Below are 18,015 nucleotides of genomic sequence, written 5' to 3'. Positions count from 1 at the left end.
GGCAAGGCTTGATAGAAAAGGCCCTGCACAGGCTTGGATGCGCCCGGCTGCACATTCTATGGCTGATTCAGGCATCTGCACAGCCCAGCCATGTTTTAAGTTTAAATAAAATGCGTGCAGAATTTTTCAATGCACTCCCAAGTAATTGCACAGTTTATTTCGCACGAAGATGTCCCTCTTGGGAGCGTTATGCAGCTTCCGGCTAGCATAACGCTGGAGTCGCTTAAGCAGCTTCTTCCATCAAACGTGGGCGAGAGGGACCGGATGAGAATGTTTGTCCACGGATCAGAAATAATAACCACGCTGGAGGAGGCACACGCGAAAGAAAAGATAGAAAACGAGGAAATACTCAAGATATATTGCTACCCAGACGACCCGCCAAAGAAAACGCGGGCGCCGGGATATCTTGCGTCTTCTTGCTCGGGGCACACTGCAGCCGTTTTGAGCGTGAAGCAGAGCCCGTGCAAAAAGTATGTGTGCAGCGCGTCCGGAGACGGCACTGTCCGCTTTTGGTGTGGGTCCACGAAAACCCCAATAAAATCGATAAAGCTGTTCCACCACTGGATCCAATGCATTGCGTTTTCGCCAGACTCTAAGTGGCTGGCTGCAGGGTCTATGAACGGAGGCGTTTCGCTGATAAACATGTCGGACATGTCTGTTGTTTACTCTTGCAAGATCCACAAAGACGGGGTTACAGTTGTTTCGTGGCGGGCGGACAGCGAGGTGTTTGCGACCGCGTCCAGAGACAGCAGCGCTGGAGTCTGGGGCCTAGCGGGGCATCTTCGCAGTGTTTTTCATGAAAAGCCAGTTATAACTGTGGGCTTCTTTGGGGACTATCTGCTATCCGCAGGAAGGGACACCAACATAAAGGTGACCGATGGCGCTGGGGCTGTGGTCCAGGTTCTTCGAGGCCACATACTGTGGGTTACTGGGCTGGCGGTCCACAACGGAAAAGACCTGGGCCAGTATCTTAAAAAAAGCACGGGCGTGGAGATGGGGTCTGGAAAGAGCTTCTTTGTCAGCATCAGCGACGATAAAACAGCAGTCATGTGGCGGCCAGACTGGAAGGAGGACAGGGAGTGGGCGTTTGTTCCGGCAAGAAAGCTTGCGGGGCACAGGGACGTGCTCACAAGCGTAAGCATTTCTTCAAACGGCTCCCACATTGCGACTTCTTCGTTTGACAGAACAGTTAAGCTGTGGACATCGGTGAATGGGTACTTGGCCCACACATTTAGGTCGCATGCATCTCTCGCATACCAGGCGGTTTTCTCTGAAACAGGAAATCTGCTGGTCTCGTGCTCTGCAGACAAGACAGTCAAGGTGTACTCGGTTGAGAAAAAGGCGCTGCTGTCTGACTTTGTGTGCAAAGACCAGGTGTTTGCGGTAGACATAAAAGGAAGCATGATCGTAGCCGGAGGAAAGGACAAGCTTGTGTACTTCTTCACATAACTGCAGAAAACAGAAATGCACCCAGCGTGTCCACTCAACAGGCTGCAGGCTTAGCCACAATAAAAACAGTAATAGAAAGCAGAAAAAAGTATTTTATGTGCATGTTTCGGCGTATTTCCCTTCTGCATCTACAGGTCTACTATCTCCTTGCTCGGAGACGCCTTTAGGCTCATTTTCATTACCAGTTTTTTCAGGTACTTTACGTCTAGGTTTGGAACGCCCTGGGTTTTGTCCAGCACCGTCTCCTCGATTCTTTTCTGTATATCGGGGATCGTCTCTAGAACATGCTCGCAGCTCTCCAGCACAGACACGCAGCCAAGCGCATCCTTTTCAACAACCAGGGAGACCATGGCCACAAACGCGTCCTTCAGGTCTGTCTCCGAGGACCCAGACAAAATGTCTAGGCACAGCAGAACTCTGTTTATGTTTCTATAGTACATCCGGGTGTTGCTTATGATTTCTAGCTTGCTGGCTTTTGTAATTACCTCTTTCATCTTGATAAATATCTCAAACCCGTCAAACCCGGCCGAGTCTACTCGCAGAGCTATTTCCTCAACGGTCTCCCAGATAGAAATGACGATTTCGCTGTTTCGCAGCTTGAAAGCCTCTGAGGAAATCAGAGCCGCCATCCAGTCCTTGACGCCGTGCATCTCTACAATGGATGGCGATCTCTGGCTCAGCACCGATATTACGTACTGGAGCAGGGCTATCACAGCAGCCGTTATGTGCTTGGACGGCTTGTACTTAATGCCCAGCAAAACCTGGAGCACGTTGCTTAGCGAAGATGCTTCGCAGAGCGCGACTATTTCCTGCACCGACGCGCCGCCGTTGCCTATCAGCGTTTTTAGTAGCACGCCCACAGAAAACATCCGGTCTGCGTTGACCTTCACCATGCTGTACGCCACTTTGTTCAATATCTTTGAGCTTCTCTCCTCTATCTTCTTGGCCAGTGTGCCCGCCATGTCCATTGCCTGCGCGTCGTTTATGTTTCGCGTGCCTTCAATTATCCGGAGAGTTGTGTCGTCTGGGAAAGCCTCTCTCTTGTCTTTCTTGGCGTCTTTTCCAAACGCAAAAATCCCGCGGAAGAACCTAGGCGTGCTGCCCGGCTCGTCTTTCAGCTGATACATCTTCTCCAGCGCGTCCAAAAAGGTGCTCCACAAGGAGTATGTGCACACCGCAAACTCGTCTAAAACCTTGACCACAAAGAACGGGTCCCGGACCAGCTTCACAGCCTCAATTGCTGCGTCAGCTGCATCGATTCGCATGCAGGCCCTCACATACTCCATCACCTCCGAAGACGTGCCGTCTTTTGCAACGGCCTGCCCAATTTTATACTCTTCTATTGCATACCTGTACACAGCCTGCGTGCACTTTCCGCAGTATCTGTACCTCTTCTCGGCCGACACGGCGGGATGCAGGCAGGCATCTGCCTCCCCCTGCTGCTCTAAAAACTCCAGCATCTCCGCAGATGCAGTGTTGCTTACTGGGAGCTGCAGCTTTTCTTGCTTTACCTGCGCATACAGCGACTCCAGATACTCGACATCCACGTCCTTGCAGTCCCGCAGTATTATCTGCGTGAAGTCCTCCACAGTGAACTTTTTCGCCGTGTTTACGTTGTGGATGCTTGTGTTGAGGAAAATAATAGACATTGCAATCGACAAAACAGTGTCGACGTTTTGCTTTCCGTCTTCAGAGTACTTCTTGCAAAACGCAAATATTATCCTTTCAATTTTCTGGCCCTCGCCTGGCAGGTTGAAGCTCAGCAGAAAAACGCGAAGCGCCGTTAGTATGTCGTACTCAGAAAAATTGAAGGACGTGCAGAACGCGTCCAAAAACTTTGCGCTGTCCTCCTTCCCCAGGCACTTCCCCAAGCTCGCCAGGTTTGTTTCTGCGTGCGACCGCAGAAGCATTGCAGCTTCTCTGTACGCGCTTTTGCTGCCTTGCTGCTCCAGCATCTGCACAAGCCTGTGGACTTCCGCAGTCACGTTAAACTCGTCTATCTTTTGGAAGATTTCCCTTCGTCTTTTTTCTGTTTCGTGCAGCTTCTGGGCAACCTCGCAGTACGCACACTCTGTGCTTTCGCCGGGGTCCTTCAGCATGCGCGTAAAGTGCACATAGCCTGCGGCCTTTATTTTTTCCAGCACGGTCCGCGGCATGTCCCGGCTGGTTATGCGAGTGGACACGTCCAAAAACAGATATTCCAAAAAGTTGCCCTTGCAAAACAAGGGGAAAACCTCGGAAAAGGGCGCGTCCTCTCTCTCCATGTAGATCTGGAAGAAAAAAGGCTCATAGAATCCTTTTCCGTGCAGAGAGACAACAAGCCTGTTGTTTTTTCTTTTGATAAAGTCCAGAACCGCCAGCTTTGACACAACCTTGTCCATTTTCTGGCAGGACATCAGAACTATTTCCAAAAGGGCGGGGCAGTACACCAGCCGGTCCTGGTTGTCCAGCAGGCTTTCAATGAACTCGGGGTACCTGATAAGAAACTCTTTGAACATCGAGGGCAAAAGGTACCCGCACTTTGTGCTGGAAATAAAAGACTTGGACATGAAAAGAGTGCAGAACACCTTAAATATGGTTGTTCTGTGCTCAGGCGTGTCCACAATGTCCAGCAGCAGCACAATCACCTTTAAATACACAACCACCGCACGCTCTACATTCTTTTCGTTTTTTGTAAACTTCATGTTTCCGAGCGACACAGGGATCTCCTTTAGATCAAGTGTTTCCTTCCTTCTAAGAAGATCTGCGACAAGATCGTAGAACAGGTCAAGCACTGCATACTTTTCGTTGGAGTACAGCGTATCGCACTTGAGAAGGGCGTTAATCGCGTCCACAAGAGACGATAGGGACACAGACATTTCCTCCAACATTCTGCTGTTAAATTGCTCTATTATTTCTCGAACCTCTTTGCTTCCATGCTCAGACACTTTTCGTAACCTGGCTGCGGCTCTTGTTGTTGTGTCTTCTGCTTCATACAACATTACTTCTAATATTTTTTTGTTTTCAATTTATATTTGTATGTGCTATGAAATACCAATATCATGCAGCATGCACATGTTTTCAAATTAAAAGCACAGAAAACATGTCCATTTTAAGCGGCGTGTCAGCTAAAAAGAAAATCCCTCTGGGCGCTGTCTCTAGAATCTAAAAATGCGCCGAGCCTGGCCACTTGAAAGAAAGGCCACAACAGGCTTTTGTTTTCAGATGCTATCGCACAGAAGGGTTTCATGGTAAACCACGCTCTGCAAAAACGGCAAACTGCGATATCCAATGTGGAGCTGAAGCGGGTGCAAGCCAGCTGAAACAGCAAAGCCGATAAGAGCGCGCGCATGGATGCCTGCCTCCCAGTTCTGCTTTCTTCACCTGCCAAACGAAAACCGCGCGACTGGCCTGTCAAAGCACAGACTGCATGCATACAGCGCAAAGTAAAAGCGTGGTGTTCAAAGCGCATGGCAGACAAACAGGCTCCCATAAAACAGAAAAGCAAGTGTTTGAGCATGCCCAGCAGCCCTAGCGTTCCGCGCACAACAGGAGAAACCCAAAATACTCTGCGCCTATGTGCACGTGTGCTGTGTTTATTTGAATACTGGGGCTATCTTTCTGACTAGCTTGCCCAGCTTTGGGCTCTCTGCCCACTCTTTGTAAATTGCTTTCATTTTCTTTCTAGCTTGCGAAAGAGCAACTATTTTTCTCAGCAGCTCCAAAAGGCGCTCTTCCACCTCAGGCTTTTCTTCGTTTGCAAGCACCTCTGCGGTCTTCAGGAACAGGGTGATCCATGCACCCTGCGCGTATCTGCCGACCGTCTCAATGAGCATGCCGATGATAAAGAACTTGTCCGGGTTGGTCCCTTCCTTTGCCTGCTCGATCAGCGTTGAAAAGATGGCAGCGCCCTCCTTTTCTCCAGGGTTGTATTCCGCTACTATTTTTTTGATCGCTGGGCGGATCGACTTTGACTCCGGCGAGTTCACGCGCCCAATTATTTCCAGAAACTCGTTTATGGGGATCTCGTTTAGGTAGAACAGAAGAAGGTTTTTGTAATGGTAGAGGTCGTACTTTATGCTGCAAACAATGTCGTCTTTTGAGTTCTGGGAAAGCAGATAGCTGCATCTGAATAGGGCGTGCTCAAGTATCTGCAGCGCCTCAGCTCCAGCCTTGTCTATTTTTGTTCGGATCCTCAAAAGCCTTACCGCATGCTCTACAATCTCTTCTGCATGCTCTGAGGTCGAGGCATTCACATACTCTTCTCTTAGAAGCTGCAAGCTTCCATACAGTACGTCGTCGTTTCGGCTGCTCTCCATCTGGGCCAGCGCGGCCTTTATTGCTGTTTTGTACACTGCTTCATTTCTTCTATTTGCTATAGACTTAACAGCTGCCTGGTGCAGAAAACTGCCAGGCTCTTCAAGGTCAAACACGCTTTGGATGGTTTCCGAAGGCGCCTCTTTGAGAACGTCTGTGTACACCTGGACTATAAGTTTGTTTTTAAGCTCTTTTTTGAGCACACTGAACGCCTTTTCTGCCGGCTTCTTGCGGAGAACGGCTTTGACTATTTCTTTAAGAGTCTCGGATGCATCGCTCCCAAGTGCATAGGAGTAGTTTATATACCCGCCCATTATAGGCAGCATTTGCTCGATCCCGTCCGCTTTGGCAAAAAGCTGCATGATTTTGATTACTCTGTCAAAGTGCGACGAAATTTTCTCTCTATCGGTTTTCCAGTATCTCTCCAGCTCAACGAAGAAGTATCCAGCTGCCACGCAGAGCTGCTCGGGCGAGTAGGGGCGCAGAGCCGACTGAATCTTCTCCTTCAGTTTCTCCTCCTTTGGATTGCGGGCTATTTCGTTCTCGTCCACGTACTCTATGTAGCTCTCTTCCTTCGGCGCATTTGCGTTTTTGGAAATAGACAGCTGAGCTGCCAAAATTCCGGTTTTTCTGAGCTCCTCTTTCTCCAGGACAGACTCGGCATCTGTCAAAAAGCTCTGGGTCTTCTTCCGCTCTCGCCTGCTGACCGGCTCCTCTGCGCGCCTCTTTGTTTTTTCTGCACTTGGGCAGGGCAGCTCAGTGGACGGCTTGGGATAGCTGTCTAGAATCGCCTGCACCTTTCGGGGCTTGTCCCGCATCAGCTCAAGCGCCATGCGCAGGTCTGGGTTTTTTTCAATGAAGCCTCCTACAAGGGCGTGGACGGCGTATTCCCTTAGGTTTTTCTTCGATAGCAGCGCAATAATGTGCTCCTGGACTATTTCGTACACAGTGCTGCTCTGCAGGCGCGCTCCGTCTGCGTCGACCAGCTCCTTTATGCGCCCGCTCAGCTCGTACGCTATGCTCATTGGGGTTCCCTCGTACACAAATGCCTTTTTCTCGGGCATGTATGCCCACTTGGATGCTGCGGACACGCCCATTTCGGTGTACAGTATCTTCATTTTGGTGATTATCTGAAGATACTGCAGTTGATACGGAGTGCTCAGTATCTGCATGATCAAAAACATAACAGCTTCCCCCTCAACGCCTGCCACGTCTATAGAACTGTAGTCTGTCTTTTCGCAAGACAGCGTTTGGTGCAGGGTGGTGCTGCTTGTCAGCCCCGAAAGAACCGCCCCCTCGTAGCTCTTGTAGTCGCACATAATGATGTCCCACAGGTGCCTGGCCAGCCTTCGGTCTCTAACAATGGCCTTCTGCGATGTGAGCGGAACAGCAGGCAGAACGTTGCACAGGTACTTAGACACAATCTGCATGCAGCGCGCGCCTCCGCCTGTTTTGAGTATGTCTTCGGTCCTGATGAGGTGCTCCTTTACATTTATGCTTGTAAGTCTCATCTGCGAGTGCTTCCAGCACATTTGAAGCGCGGCAGAGTCTCCGTTCTCCTTCAATAGCTGCACAATAAGAAAAACCGGCTCTTTTCCGTGGATGCACTCCAGCAGGCCCAGCAGAAGCTCGTCGCTGTGCTTTTCGTGCAGCAGGGAAATTCCGTTGCAGATTGCTTTGCTCAAAAGCTTGTTGCTTTTCTGCAGGCCGGCCTCATGCGCGCGCGCGTATGCCTCCAAAAACGTGGCTCCGCTTTTTTCCAGCTGCGGCTCTGCGCCAGAAAACTCGCTCAAGGCTCTTTTTAGGAACTCCGGGATTTCGCGCTCCAGGACCAGGAAGCCATTCAGCGGCTCTGCTTTGTTCATAGACAAAAGAACAGACAGGGTCGCATACGGGTCTGTCTTGTGCAGCTCCTCTGCGCGCTCAGACACCTGCTGAAGCAGAAGTTGCACGACTTTTTCCTCAGAGGGCGCGATGCACTCTTTGGTCAGGCACATTCCAGCCACCGAAAGCAGGCGGCTAGGAGCTATGCGCTGTGTGATTCGGCCAATCAGAGAGGACTGTGTTTGATGGCGCACCAGCACGCCCATCAAAGCCTCGGGCTCGATTTCGTTTATCCGCTCCACAAGAGTGTCTGGCTCAAAATGCTGGCACAAGGAGCTCAGACTTTCTGCATGCTGCGCCAAGTACAGCACAATTTTACGCAGAGTGCTCTTTTCCACAATTTTTGCAACCTCTCCCATGAGAGCACCCACTTGCATGTCCGACAGCTTGTACAGGAAAGCATATTTGTCTACGTCAAAATGCATGTGGTTGTTTCTGTCCAGCAACAGATTCACCAGGAAGTAGGATTTAAACTCTTCTGCTGCATGCGCCAGATGGGCCTGCAGCCACGCCGGGAAGGTCTGAGAGACCTTCAAGGACTCGGAAACAGCCACTGCCAGATACTGCTGCTTCTCTGCGTTGAAGGCATGCTTTACTATTTTCTCTGCTGTTTCCGCGCTGTCCCAGGTGAGAATCAGCAGCTTTTTGATCGAATGAAAAAGGCTGGCGATACAGTCCGTCCCCCTCTCTTCAGCAGCGGCTTTCAGTATGCTGTCCAGTATCTCGATCTTTTTTGTCTTTTCGAAAAAGGCTTCTGCCGCCCTGCACGTGATTTCCCACTCGCCTTCGTTCTTCGAATTCTTTATTAAGTACTCTACCTTCTTTTCTGTTTCCTTTGGCGCTGACAAAACAAGCCGTTTAAATATTGCACTCCTCTCGGCCCCCTTCTTTATAATATGCCTCGCCTCCGTGTGCTCAGACGGGCTTCTTATTTTTAAGATTCTGCCAATTATTTCTGCTCTTCTGCTTTGGCTCATAAAAAATTTAGCAGACAACTTCAACGTACTTGTATGCGCAGAGAGGGCCTTGCCGCACAAAAGCTTCAAAGCATGCGCCATTTTGCGCTGTATGCGGCGGCCAAGCAAGCGCCGCGCCCGCTTCGGTGCCAGGCAAAGCTATCTACAAAAGAAGCCCCGTGCGTGCATTCAAGGTGCTCTGGCAAGAGAAAAAGCAAAACCCAAGAAGTTTTCTGGTTTATTTTCGGCTGAACAAGGAGGACGGCTGCGCTGCGGGCTTTTGCAGGCGGCCCAAGCCCGCATCACCTCTGGCATAGGCCAGGGCCTTCTGCAGTCCAGGCAAGAAAGAGCGAATTTTTGCCAGGAGCACTAAAGCTGTTCTGCACATTCTTCATTGTACTTTAAGCTCCTAGCCGGGCCTATGGCTGCGGGCTCGCAACTGGGATGCAGCGCCCTCATTCTGCGGACAGCCCGCCGACAGAGCACGTCTCAAAGGCCTGCTCGCTCCCGTTGTAGAACATAAACTGGCCCTCGCTCTTTTCAAAGTCTCCGCAAATAGCAAAGGCCTTGCTGCCCTCCTTGTGCGCAAAGCAGTCGTATTTATCCCCTATAATAACTCCTGCAAACTCCTCGGTGTAGGACAGGTCTGCGTATGGGATGAATGGGTTGAACGACGCCTGCGTTAAAAAAGTCTTCCCCAGTTCTTTCCGGAAAGGCCCTTTTATTATGCTTTCTTTTTTTACGCCGTCAACCAGGTCAAAAGCCCCGACCAAAAAAGATGCCTCTCCCTCGACCCGGATTTCCACGGGATTTGTGGTTGTTTGCAGGTTCTTGTATGTTTTGCACTCTCCGTGCGGATAGAAGTGCCTTTCCGAGGTGCCCGGCACAATGAAGAACTCTGTGCTGGCGTAGCTTTTCAGAAGAGACACCTCGATTTTGGGCTGTACGTTGTCTATGTTCTCCGCCCCGTGCAGCATAATGATGACTGCGGATACCTCGATTTCGTACTCCGCATAGACTTTCAGCACGTCCGATATTTTCTTTATGTTCTCAGGCCTGGACACAAATTGGGAAACCACAAGAAAGTTTGTGCTGTTTGTCTTTTGCACGCTCTGCGCAGGCAGCTCCGGCAAATGCACTTTTTGCACGGCAAACCCCTCTTTTGTAAGCATGCCCTCAAATCCAGCACAGACTCCGCTTGCCAGGAAATACTCGCTTTCTTCTATTTTGCAGACACAGACCGACTCGTCTTCGTCCTCGATGAACAGGCTTCCGTCCTCGTGCACGCGCACCATCCCGAATATGTGCGAGACCACATCAGGCTTCAGCGACACGATAGAGGTCTTGTGGGCGAGAACTCTTTCTTTTAGCAGCTTGTATCGGATAACTCCCTCTGGCACGTATTTCACGGGGCGAGCCTCTATGTTTTGCCTTTTCTTTATTTTTTCGCACACTGCGCTTTCTATGTCTTTCTCCGTGAGTAGGCCTGTTCTATAAGAGGCCTTTACGATGTCTGCATACACGTCTATGGTGGACGGCGAGAGCACGCTTTGGATGTACTTGATGACTTTCTGGGAGAGAGGCATTCCCCTTTCCTGCGTAAATGCTCGGTATATCTGTATCTCTGTGAGGGCCTGCTCCTTCTTCCCGGAGGCTTTGGAGGGGCCTGCGCTCTCCGCGCTTCCAGCCAGAACTTCTCGCATAGAGAAAAGCAAAAAGAGAAAACGAATAAGCAAAGCCCAGGGGCGCTCGAAGCCGGCAGAACTTCCTGCCGCAGGCCAGACGGCAAGCAAGCGCCAAGGCACGCGCTCTTCCGCCCTGCACGCCCGCAAAAACAGCAACACAAATCTCAATTAGTGCCTTTTATTTAGAAGCATTTTCTGTGAACAACAGAAGGACCACACTCGTCATACTCGCTCTTACTGATCCACATTTGCTGGAAAGTTCCGAGCGAGGCCAAAATAGACCCACCAATCCACACGCTGTACTTCCTTTCTGGGTTTGCAACCACTTTCACCTTCATAGAAGACGGGGCAAGCCTGGATATTTCGTCCTGCATTCTTTCATGCATTCCCTCGTAGAGTGTTGTACCTCCAGAAAGCACAATGTTCGAGTACAGGTCCTTTCTAATGTCAACATCGCACTTCATAATGGAGTTGAAGCATGTTTCGTGGATACCAACAGTTTCCAGGCCCATGAATGAAGGCTGGAAAAGTGCCTCTGGCGCTCTGAATCTCTCGTTTCCGATGGTTATGTTCTGGCCGTCTGGGAGCTCGTAGCTCTTTTCCAGGTCGCTGGAAGGCTTGGCCATCTCCACGTCAAAGTCCTTTGCAACGTAGCAGAGAGACTCCTTTATGCTTCGCACAATTTCTCTCTCAGCAGTTGTTGTGAAAGTGTATCCCTTCTCCGTGAGGATTCTCATGAGGTAGTCGGTCAAGTCTCTTCCTGCAAGGTCGAGTCTGGAGATTGCGTGGGGAAGCGAGTATCCCTCGTAAATGGGCACAGTGTGCGTTACACCGTCTCCCGAGTCCAGAACAATTCCTGTGGTTCGCCCGCTTGAGTAGAGCGAAAGCACGGCCTGGATTGCAACGTAGAAAGACGGGCAGTTGAAGGTTTCAAACATAATCTGGGTCATTTTCTCTCTGTTCAGCTTTGGGTTCAGAGGCGCCTCCGTCATCAGCACAGGGTGCTCTTCTGGAGCCACTCGGAGCTCGTTGTAGAAAGTGTGGTGCCAGATCTTCTCCATTGCGTCCCAGTCGTTTACGATTCCGTGCTCAATTGGGTACTTCAGAGTGAGGATTCCTCTCCTGGTCTGGGCCTCTTCTCCCACGTAGGACTCCTTCTGGCCCATTCCGACCATGACTCCGTGGTGCCTAGGCTTTCCTATTATGCTGGCAAAGACTGCTCTTGGTCCGTCGTCCCCTGAGAATCCAGCCTTGCACATACCAGACCCGTTGTCAATAACTAATGCTTTACGTTCCTCGTCTGCCATTTTACAGGGGACAAACAAAAAGAAAAAATAAATACTAGGGATTTGGCAATTGATGATTCTAGACTGCAATATTGTTTTTATTAATTGTTTAAGCAAGAAATATTGCATTTTTGGGCACAATTTGCAATAAATGGGCGCTTTGCTCTATTGGTCCAGATATTAGCGCGCTGTCTGTCCGCTTGAGCTGGTGCGAGGCAGGGCGCGGGCGGAAGCTAGAGAAGGCGCACAGATGTATTCTGCCAGGGCGCCGGCTTGCCACAACAAGCGGTTTCTCTAGGCTTGGGCGGTTAGCATGCGCAGAACGGCGTGCGGCAGTAGTAGACGGCAGGCAGCAACGCTAGAAGAGCCAGACACCGCGTATAGTAGCATAGCAGCAAGAGTGGCCGTGCTGCGAGGTGTGAAGCATCAAGCACACGAATCGGTACTCTAAAGCAGTTAAAACAAGCAGAAGCCACGCCCGAAGAGAGTGCGTGCATTGCAGAGTGTAAAGTAAAACTAGACCCAACAGTCCGGCCGTGCAAACACACATCAATCTAGAGGCTTGGCATAGGAGCCTTCGTGGCAAGAGCTGCGTGCAAGCCAAACAACCAGCAGGCCAGGCCCAAGACAGAGCAGGCGCACTGAATAAAAAGCATGGGAAAAGGCGCATTGTGCGAAGAATATAGCGCGCATCGCTTTTCTAGTAGACGTAAGTTTATTTAGTTTGCTCTTGCGGCAGCTCGCCCGACCCCATGCGCAATATATCTGTGCTGAACAAAAGCAAAAATTGGGCCAAAGCTTTTTCTGGGATCAATACTAAACTAGCTCCGGGCTCTGAAACTTCGAATGCGCGACGGGCCCTGGTTTGCCTCCATGCGCTGCCGCGTGGGGCTGCAATAATACTTAGGCGCCTCGGCCGCATATGAGTGGGAGTCTAGCCAATGCTGCTTTGCACTGGCTGCAGGTCTATTCCGGACTGCAGGCTCTAGCACGCGCTGCTTCCGTTTTCTATACGGGGCTCCTAGAACACGCCCAGCATGCTTTCAAACTGCGAGCATATTTTGGAGCAGCATGTTGCAGCGGAGAGCGCGTACGAGGACAGAGACAGAATCTGGTCCATGCCCTCTGTTGGGTCTTCTCCCGAGGAGACTGCATTTATGTAAAATATAACGTTTTCGCTTTCTTCGGGCTCTGCCTTTTCTTCGCCTTCCTTCTGCGCCCTGCCAAGAGCAGCTTCCTTTTGCTGCAGATACTCAAAGAAGTTCTCGCCCTCCTTGGAAAGCCCAATGCGGGTTGCTTTGTTTGGGAGGTTCCCTTCCAGCGTGGTTTTCTCAACTTTCATAAGCTCGACTCTGCTGGCCTCGGAGTATATCCGGTGCCTCTCTATAAGCTGTATAATCAGGCCTGCAAACCTGCTGTAAACTCTTGGGATGCGGGTCTGCGGGTTTATTGTGATCACCTTCTTCTGCGTGGTCTCCACAAGCACGCGCAGCTTTCCAGACTTGTTCAGAGGCGAGTCTAGGAGAATAAGAAGGCACTGGTGCAGAATGTCTGGCCTGTACTCGCTGGAGTTCCTGCGCCTTCTGGTTTCCGGCATTTCGCTGCTCATAAGCTCTTTTCCTCGTTTTGTCTTAATTATTTCTATGTTTGCATTCTGAAGCACGACTGTCAGCATGTAAAAATTAAAATTTGTTTATTTATATCAAAGAGTAATCTAGATCTCATATTCCACTTTCATTAAGGCTGGCTCATTATTTGTATTTATTATGAATAGAGGCACGAGAAATGAAGTAGTTTCTGAAGTATTTAGCATGCTAAAGAGGAAAAACAACTGCAACGTCACTGTAAGAGAGGAAAGCGCGCGCGCAGACGAAGGATTGGCAGAAGGGTTTGGAGAGACCGACGAAATATCCTACGAAAAGCCTGCATACTCATACGCCACACTAATTACGCAAGCGATTATCGACAGCAGAGAGAAGAAGCTGACGCTGCGTGCAATATACTCGTGGATTATGAGCAAGTATCCGTACTTTCGCAGACAGAGGGGGGGCTGGCAAAACTCAATTAGGCATAATCTTTCATTGAATAAATGCTTCTATAAGATACCCCGCACACACAACGATCCGGGAAAGGGCTCGTACTGGACTGTGGACTCTGAGTATTTGAATGTGTTTAACCCAAACATAAAGCAGCGGAAGACTTACGACGTAAACTACAGAGAGAGCGAGAGCGAGAGCAAGCACAAAAAATACCAGGACGCGGAAAAGTCTTCCTTTTCCGAAATTCTCAGCAATGAGAAGAACTTCTTTGACTCAATTGGCGTCTCAGACAAACACGTTTTCAGCAAGTCCTACGACTCTTTGATTTTCGACGGAAATCTTAGAGACCTCGACGGAGACAGCTTTGAGAAGCTTCTTTCCCGAGGCGACGATGCGATTCAAGGAAGCACATCTGATTACTTTAAATTTTCAAAGTAAAAATAGAGCATCTTGTAATTAAACAAAAATAGACTTAATTGCTTTGCATTCTCTTTATACGCTTATGTACACCAGATGTGCTTTCTTATCTGTGCACACCTTGACCACCGTGCCCGCGTGCACCCCCAAGTCCCGAAGCTCTGTCTCCAGAAGGTCCACGTACTCTTCGTCGTACAGAAGCGCCGCATTTCTGAGCACAGCCGTGACGCTGTCCAGCCGCAGCTCTATGCGCGCAAGAAGGGACCGCAGCGTCTCTTTGCTTTGCGCCTTCAGAACGTGCGGAATGCACCGGCAAAGCGGGCACGATGCGCTGGGCCCTGCGCCTTGAACCTTCGCTATTGGGCTGTAAGCGCCCACGTAATACACATTGTGCACTTTTTTTCTCTGCAACAGAGACATCTGCAGAGAAACCATGCTGGCAACAAGGCTGTTTGTTGTGATGACCGCAGGCACTGTTTGGTCCAGCACTTCTCTTGTCTTCTCGCACGGCGGCACATCCAGGCTGAACTGCTTGGCGCGCATTGCAGCGGCTTGGTGGAGTGCATCCAAGGACTCGCTTAATAAAAGCTCTGGGCTTTCTGCAAAGGCCCGAATTAGCCCGGATAGCTCCAGGCCAAGGCTTTCGAGGCTTAGCCTGTGTCCATCCAGAACCCGCGCAATTTGGCTTTGGCGGGAGTTGTCTGGCGCGCTTTTGCACGCATCTAGAAGAAAGTGCTCGGGCATGGCTTCCTGGGTGCCTTCGGCGCCGCGTTGCGTGCTGTTTTCGCTTTCAGCCCCTGGCGCGCCCGCACGGGCTTCTGCAGAGCCCAGCGCCTCCTCGAGACTGGGCAGAAAGTCGTACTTGGCCCAATGCACGCAGTGGTGCCACTCGGTCGGCGTGCTTCGCAGAGTGCAGATGGGGAACGTTTTCCCGGGGAGTGCCTCAGTGCATGCATAGCACTCGGTTTGCCCGGACGCTATGATGTATGCCTGTCCCTCGTATCCGCGCGAGCCAGTCTCTATGATCGGAACGCCGGAGAAAAAGCCCATTTTGTTGAGGTGTTCGCGCGCAGGCACATTGTCGACGCAGCTTACTATGCACGTGAAGCCTTTGAAAAACGCAGGGCCAAAGCACACGTCTTCTATGCTTTTTGTATAGTAGTCTGCTGTGATGCGGCCGTGTGTGCATGCGCACAGGCGCTCGGCAAGAATCTGCGCTTTGTGCTTGGCTATATCTTTCTCTGCAAAAAAGGCCTGCCGGTTGAGATTTGACATCTCAATGGTGTCCATGTCCACAAACGTAACGTGGCCCGTGTATGTGTGTGCAAGCACGTTTGCCAGCTCGCTTCCTATTCCGCCCGCGCCAACCACAAGCAGCTTCTGTTTATATGGCAGCTGCATAGAGTATAAAAATTTGCACATGGAGAACACGTGCTTTAGGGACCCTATATGGCTGCAGCAGAACATGCTCACTGCGGAGACGGTTTTGGAGTACTTCTCGTGCTCGCAGTTCTACGACAAAAACTGCAACAATGAGGTGCTTAAAATGCAAACCATGCACGGGCCGCTGTCTGGGGCAGACGCTTTCTTGAAGAAGATGTGCGGAATACAATATGCTGTCCACTCTTCCGAGGACCCCGCCCTCTTTGTGATCAAGAAGTATGAGAGGACTTCTCCGGACAATATCACGGTGCAGGACTACTTCTACGTGATGCACGGAACCATTTACCAGGCGCCAACCGAGAGAGAGGTGTCTAGGACGCGGTACACAAACATTATATTTTCCATGATGGGCTCGCTGGACGGCCTTCCCTTCCAGAAGCCCACGCAGAGCTTTGTGGAGTCGCACCGAATAGAAAAAAAGAAAAGCACGTCGGCCACCAGAAAGGCAGGGCTGTTCAACTCGTACTACACAGACTACCTAAGAAAGTGAGGCCGAGTGCAGAGCAGGCCAAGATGCAGGCTCTGTGCTTGGGCGCACGAAAGCGGAAAAATACGACGCGCTTGTGTGAATGCCTATTTATTTCTGGCTTATCTATGGGGGGCTTCGCTGGCCTTTTTTGGTAGCAGCCCTTGGCCAGCTTTCGGTTTTTGCAGAATAAACACACAAGATTGCTGTATGCTTCCGCAGTTGCTATATGTTTTTCCTGGGCGGCCCTCGATGGGTCTGAGCGCTCGAGTGGGCACTGCACTACGTCGGTCTCGGTCGCGATTACCCAATGTGCATCATTTTCTTGGGAAGAGAAGACCGGGAGAGCCTGAGGTTGATCTGCATCTCCCAGTTCCGGATGTGCTTGATGGCTTTTATGCATTTCAAAGCCTCTTTTTCCTTGGACTTGAACTTGACCACGATGTTTGCGCTCGCCAAAGAGTCGGTTTCTGCTTTGTGCTGCTCGATTAGCTCTTCCATGTCTGTTAGGTATCCGTTGGCTTTTTGTATAAGCGCTTTTTCATTCAGAAACATTTGGTCGGCGTACGTTTCTAGGTGCCATATGAGAGACCGCGACTCCTCCTTTAGCATGCTTGAGGCGTCTATAATGGACTGAAACCTCTTCAGAATTTCGTCGGGCTCGGGGACATTTCCTATTCCAAGCTTGAAGTATGTGGACGGGTTGCTGGCTCCGTCGGGGCTGCTTGGGTTTATGTACTTCTGGAACTTCATTATGAACTTCGACTTTAAAACAGGGAAATTGTGCAGCAGCTTTTCGAGCACGTCCAAGACAGAGTCGGGGTGCTCCATGCCAGGAACCTTCCGCCTCTGCGGAATAAAATCGTCGGGGTTTATCTCAATGTGCTGGTGGCAGCGTATTATACATAAAAAGGCCAAAAGTGCACACACCACTAGAAGGCGGACCATTCCAGGTTTCCTTTTCATTGTTTTTAATATACCAGAAACGCCTTATACGGTGTGTGAAACGGTGTTAGACTTAGAGCGAATAAAATATTTGTTTTACATATGGAGGACGCTCTTCTAAAAGATGGATGCATGGAAATTGAGAAAACACTAAGCGCGGCGGCACGTACCATGGATGAGGCCGTATGCGCGTACGCAGCCCGGGCCAAAAACTACGAGCTAGTCGCACAGCTGGAGATGAAACACGCCAAAACACTTCCGCAGCAGGCGCACTCTGTGTGCATGAGCGGCGGAAAGGTGTATGTTGGCACGTGGAGCGGAGATGTTTTTGTGTACGAGGACGGGGTGTATGCGGAAAGATTCCAGCCTGGCACAACCCGGGTGGTGAAAATGGAGGCGCACAAAGGCGGGATTGTGGTAGTCCATGCAGACGGGCTTGTGTCATATGTGAAAGAAAAGGAAGGCGTTTTGCACCAATTGCCCGGATACATAAGGGGCGCGGTGCACCCGTACAACCCTTGGCTTGTTTCGCAAAGTGCAGCAGGCCTGGAGGTTTTTGACTTTTCGCACGGAAAAAGCCTCTGCACAGGAGGCGCCCCCGGCCTCTCTGCGCTCTCAATCCACCCCGCCGGGTCGTGTCTTCTTTCTGCAGGAAAGACCCTGTGCATTGTGGACCTGCGGTGCATGCAGGTTGCAGTGGAGGCCGAAAACATTCTAGAGGTCCAAGAGGGCCTGTTCCACTCAATGGGGGTGGAGATGATTGTTTCTGCGAGAAAAAAGATAAAAACCATAGACGTGCGAAACATGTGCCAAATCAAGCAAATAAGCACAAGGGACACAGCTACAGTTCTGTGCGAGCACAGAGACAGCCTGGTCTATTCTGGGCCAAGCCTGTACACGCGAAGCATCTGCCCTGTGACCGGAAAGTCGCTCTTTCTTCTGGAAAAGCCCGCACTGCACATTGCATCAGACGGGCAGCAGATGGTGCTAATTGACTCAGCCAAGGAAATGCGCACGTATGCGCCCAAGGGAGAGCCTGCGCAGACGCATGGTAGCAGTGCGAGGGCTCGGCACGGAGGCGCAAAAGACACAGCACAGGAAAAGAGCCAAGAAGTGGCGGAGGACGCGCGAAGCTGCAAACAGTAAAGA

At 50.6% G+C, this 18,015-nt stretch overlaps 11 protein-coding genes across 11 annotated transcripts; 4 read left to right on the top strand and 7 right to left on the bottom strand.

The window, feature by feature from the left end:
- Window positions 1-129: 129 nt before the first annotated feature.
- NEMAJ01_0952 (ribosome assembly protein 4) lies at window positions 130-1,449 on the top strand (the record flags this gene model as incomplete). The annotated part of the gene is made up of 1 exon (XM_047914790.1): window positions 130-1,449. One exon carries the CDS (start codon window positions 130-132, stop codon window positions 1,447-1,449), a length of 1,320 nt encoding a protein of 439 aa, XP_047770747.1.
- A 128-nt stretch (window positions 1,450-1,577) lies between these two features.
- Window positions 1,578-4,430, bottom strand: NEMAJ01_0951 (uncharacterized protein; the record flags this gene model as incomplete). The annotated part of the gene is made up of 1 exon (XM_047914789.1): window positions 1,578-4,430. The coding sequence occupies one exon, from the start codon at window positions 4,428-4,430 to the stop codon at window positions 1,578-1,580; it is 2,853 nt and encodes a 950-aa protein (XP_047770746.1).
- Window positions 4,431-5,024: 594 nt separating this feature from the next.
- On the bottom strand, window positions 5,025-8,606 carry NEMAJ01_0950 (uncharacterized protein; the record flags this gene model as incomplete). Its single annotated transcript, XM_047914788.1, has 1 exon — window positions 5,025-8,606. The coding sequence occupies one exon, from the start codon at window positions 8,604-8,606 to the stop codon at window positions 5,025-5,027; it is 3,582 nt and encodes a 1,193-aa protein (XP_047770745.1).
- Window positions 8,607-9,040: 434 nt separating this feature from the next.
- On the bottom strand, window positions 9,041-10,288 carry NEMAJ01_0949 (uncharacterized protein; the record flags this gene model as incomplete). Its single annotated transcript, XM_047914787.1, has 1 exon — window positions 9,041-10,288. The coding sequence occupies one exon, from the start codon at window positions 10,286-10,288 to the stop codon at window positions 9,041-9,043; it is 1,248 nt and encodes a 415-aa protein (XP_047770744.1).
- Window positions 10,289-10,452: 164 nt separating this feature from the next.
- Window positions 10,453-11,577, bottom strand: NEMAJ01_0948 (actin beta/gamma 1; the record flags this gene model as incomplete). The annotated part of the gene is made up of 1 exon (XM_047914786.1): window positions 10,453-11,577. The coding sequence occupies one exon, from the start codon at window positions 11,575-11,577 to the stop codon at window positions 10,453-10,455; it is 1,125 nt and encodes a 374-aa protein (XP_047770743.1).
- A 1,000-nt stretch (window positions 11,578-12,577) lies between these two features.
- On the bottom strand, window positions 12,578-13,231 carry NEMAJ01_0947 (rRNA small subunit pseudouridine methyltransferase Nep1; the record flags this gene model as incomplete). The annotated part of the gene is made up of 1 exon (XM_047914785.1): window positions 12,578-13,231. One exon carries the CDS (start codon window positions 13,229-13,231, stop codon window positions 12,578-12,580), a length of 654 nt encoding a protein of 217 aa, XP_047770742.1.
- Window positions 13,232-13,367: 136 nt separating this feature from the next.
- NEMAJ01_0946 (forkhead box protein G) lies at window positions 13,368-14,033 on the top strand (the record flags this gene model as incomplete). The annotated part of the gene is made up of 1 exon (XM_047914784.1): window positions 13,368-14,033. One exon carries the CDS (start codon window positions 13,368-13,370, stop codon window positions 14,031-14,033), a length of 666 nt encoding a protein of 221 aa, XP_047770741.1.
- Window positions 14,034-14,087: 54 nt separating this feature from the next.
- NEMAJ01_0945 (ubiquitin-like 1-activating enzyme E1 B) lies at window positions 14,088-15,413 on the bottom strand (the record flags this gene model as incomplete). Its single annotated transcript, XM_047914783.1, has 1 exon — window positions 14,088-15,413. One exon carries the CDS (start codon window positions 15,411-15,413, stop codon window positions 14,088-14,090), a length of 1,326 nt encoding a protein of 441 aa, XP_047770740.1.
- Window positions 15,414-15,432: 19 nt separating this feature from the next.
- NEMAJ01_0944 (mediator of RNA polymerase II transcription subunit 6) lies at window positions 15,433-15,945 on the top strand (the record flags this gene model as incomplete). Its single annotated transcript, XM_047914782.1, has 1 exon — window positions 15,433-15,945. The coding sequence occupies one exon, from the start codon at window positions 15,433-15,435 to the stop codon at window positions 15,943-15,945; it is 513 nt and encodes a 170-aa protein (XP_047770739.1).
- A 279-nt stretch (window positions 15,946-16,224) lies between these two features.
- On the bottom strand, window positions 16,225-16,869 carry NEMAJ01_0943 (uncharacterized protein; the record flags this gene model as incomplete). The annotated part of the gene is made up of 1 exon (XM_047914781.1): window positions 16,225-16,869. One exon carries the CDS (start codon window positions 16,867-16,869, stop codon window positions 16,225-16,227), a length of 645 nt encoding a protein of 214 aa, XP_047770738.1.
- A 99-nt stretch (window positions 16,870-16,968) lies between these two features.
- NEMAJ01_0942 (uncharacterized protein) lies at window positions 16,969-18,012 on the top strand (the record flags this gene model as incomplete). Its single annotated transcript, XM_047914780.1, has 1 exon — window positions 16,969-18,012. One exon carries the CDS (start codon window positions 16,969-16,971, stop codon window positions 18,010-18,012), a length of 1,044 nt encoding a protein of 347 aa, XP_047770737.1.
- Between the last annotated feature and the right edge of the window lie 3 nt (window positions 18,013-18,015).

The sequence above is a fragment of the Nematocida major genome (genome assembly GCF_021653875.1).
Source record: "Nematocida major strain JUm2507 chromosome Unknown 2393, whole genome shotgun sequence".
In the NCBI taxonomy this organism is placed as follows: Eukaryota; Fungi; Microsporidia; genus Nematocida; species Nematocida major.
Note: the sequence above shows the minus strand (reverse complement) of the source record. Positions and strands in the feature narration are given on the sequence as shown.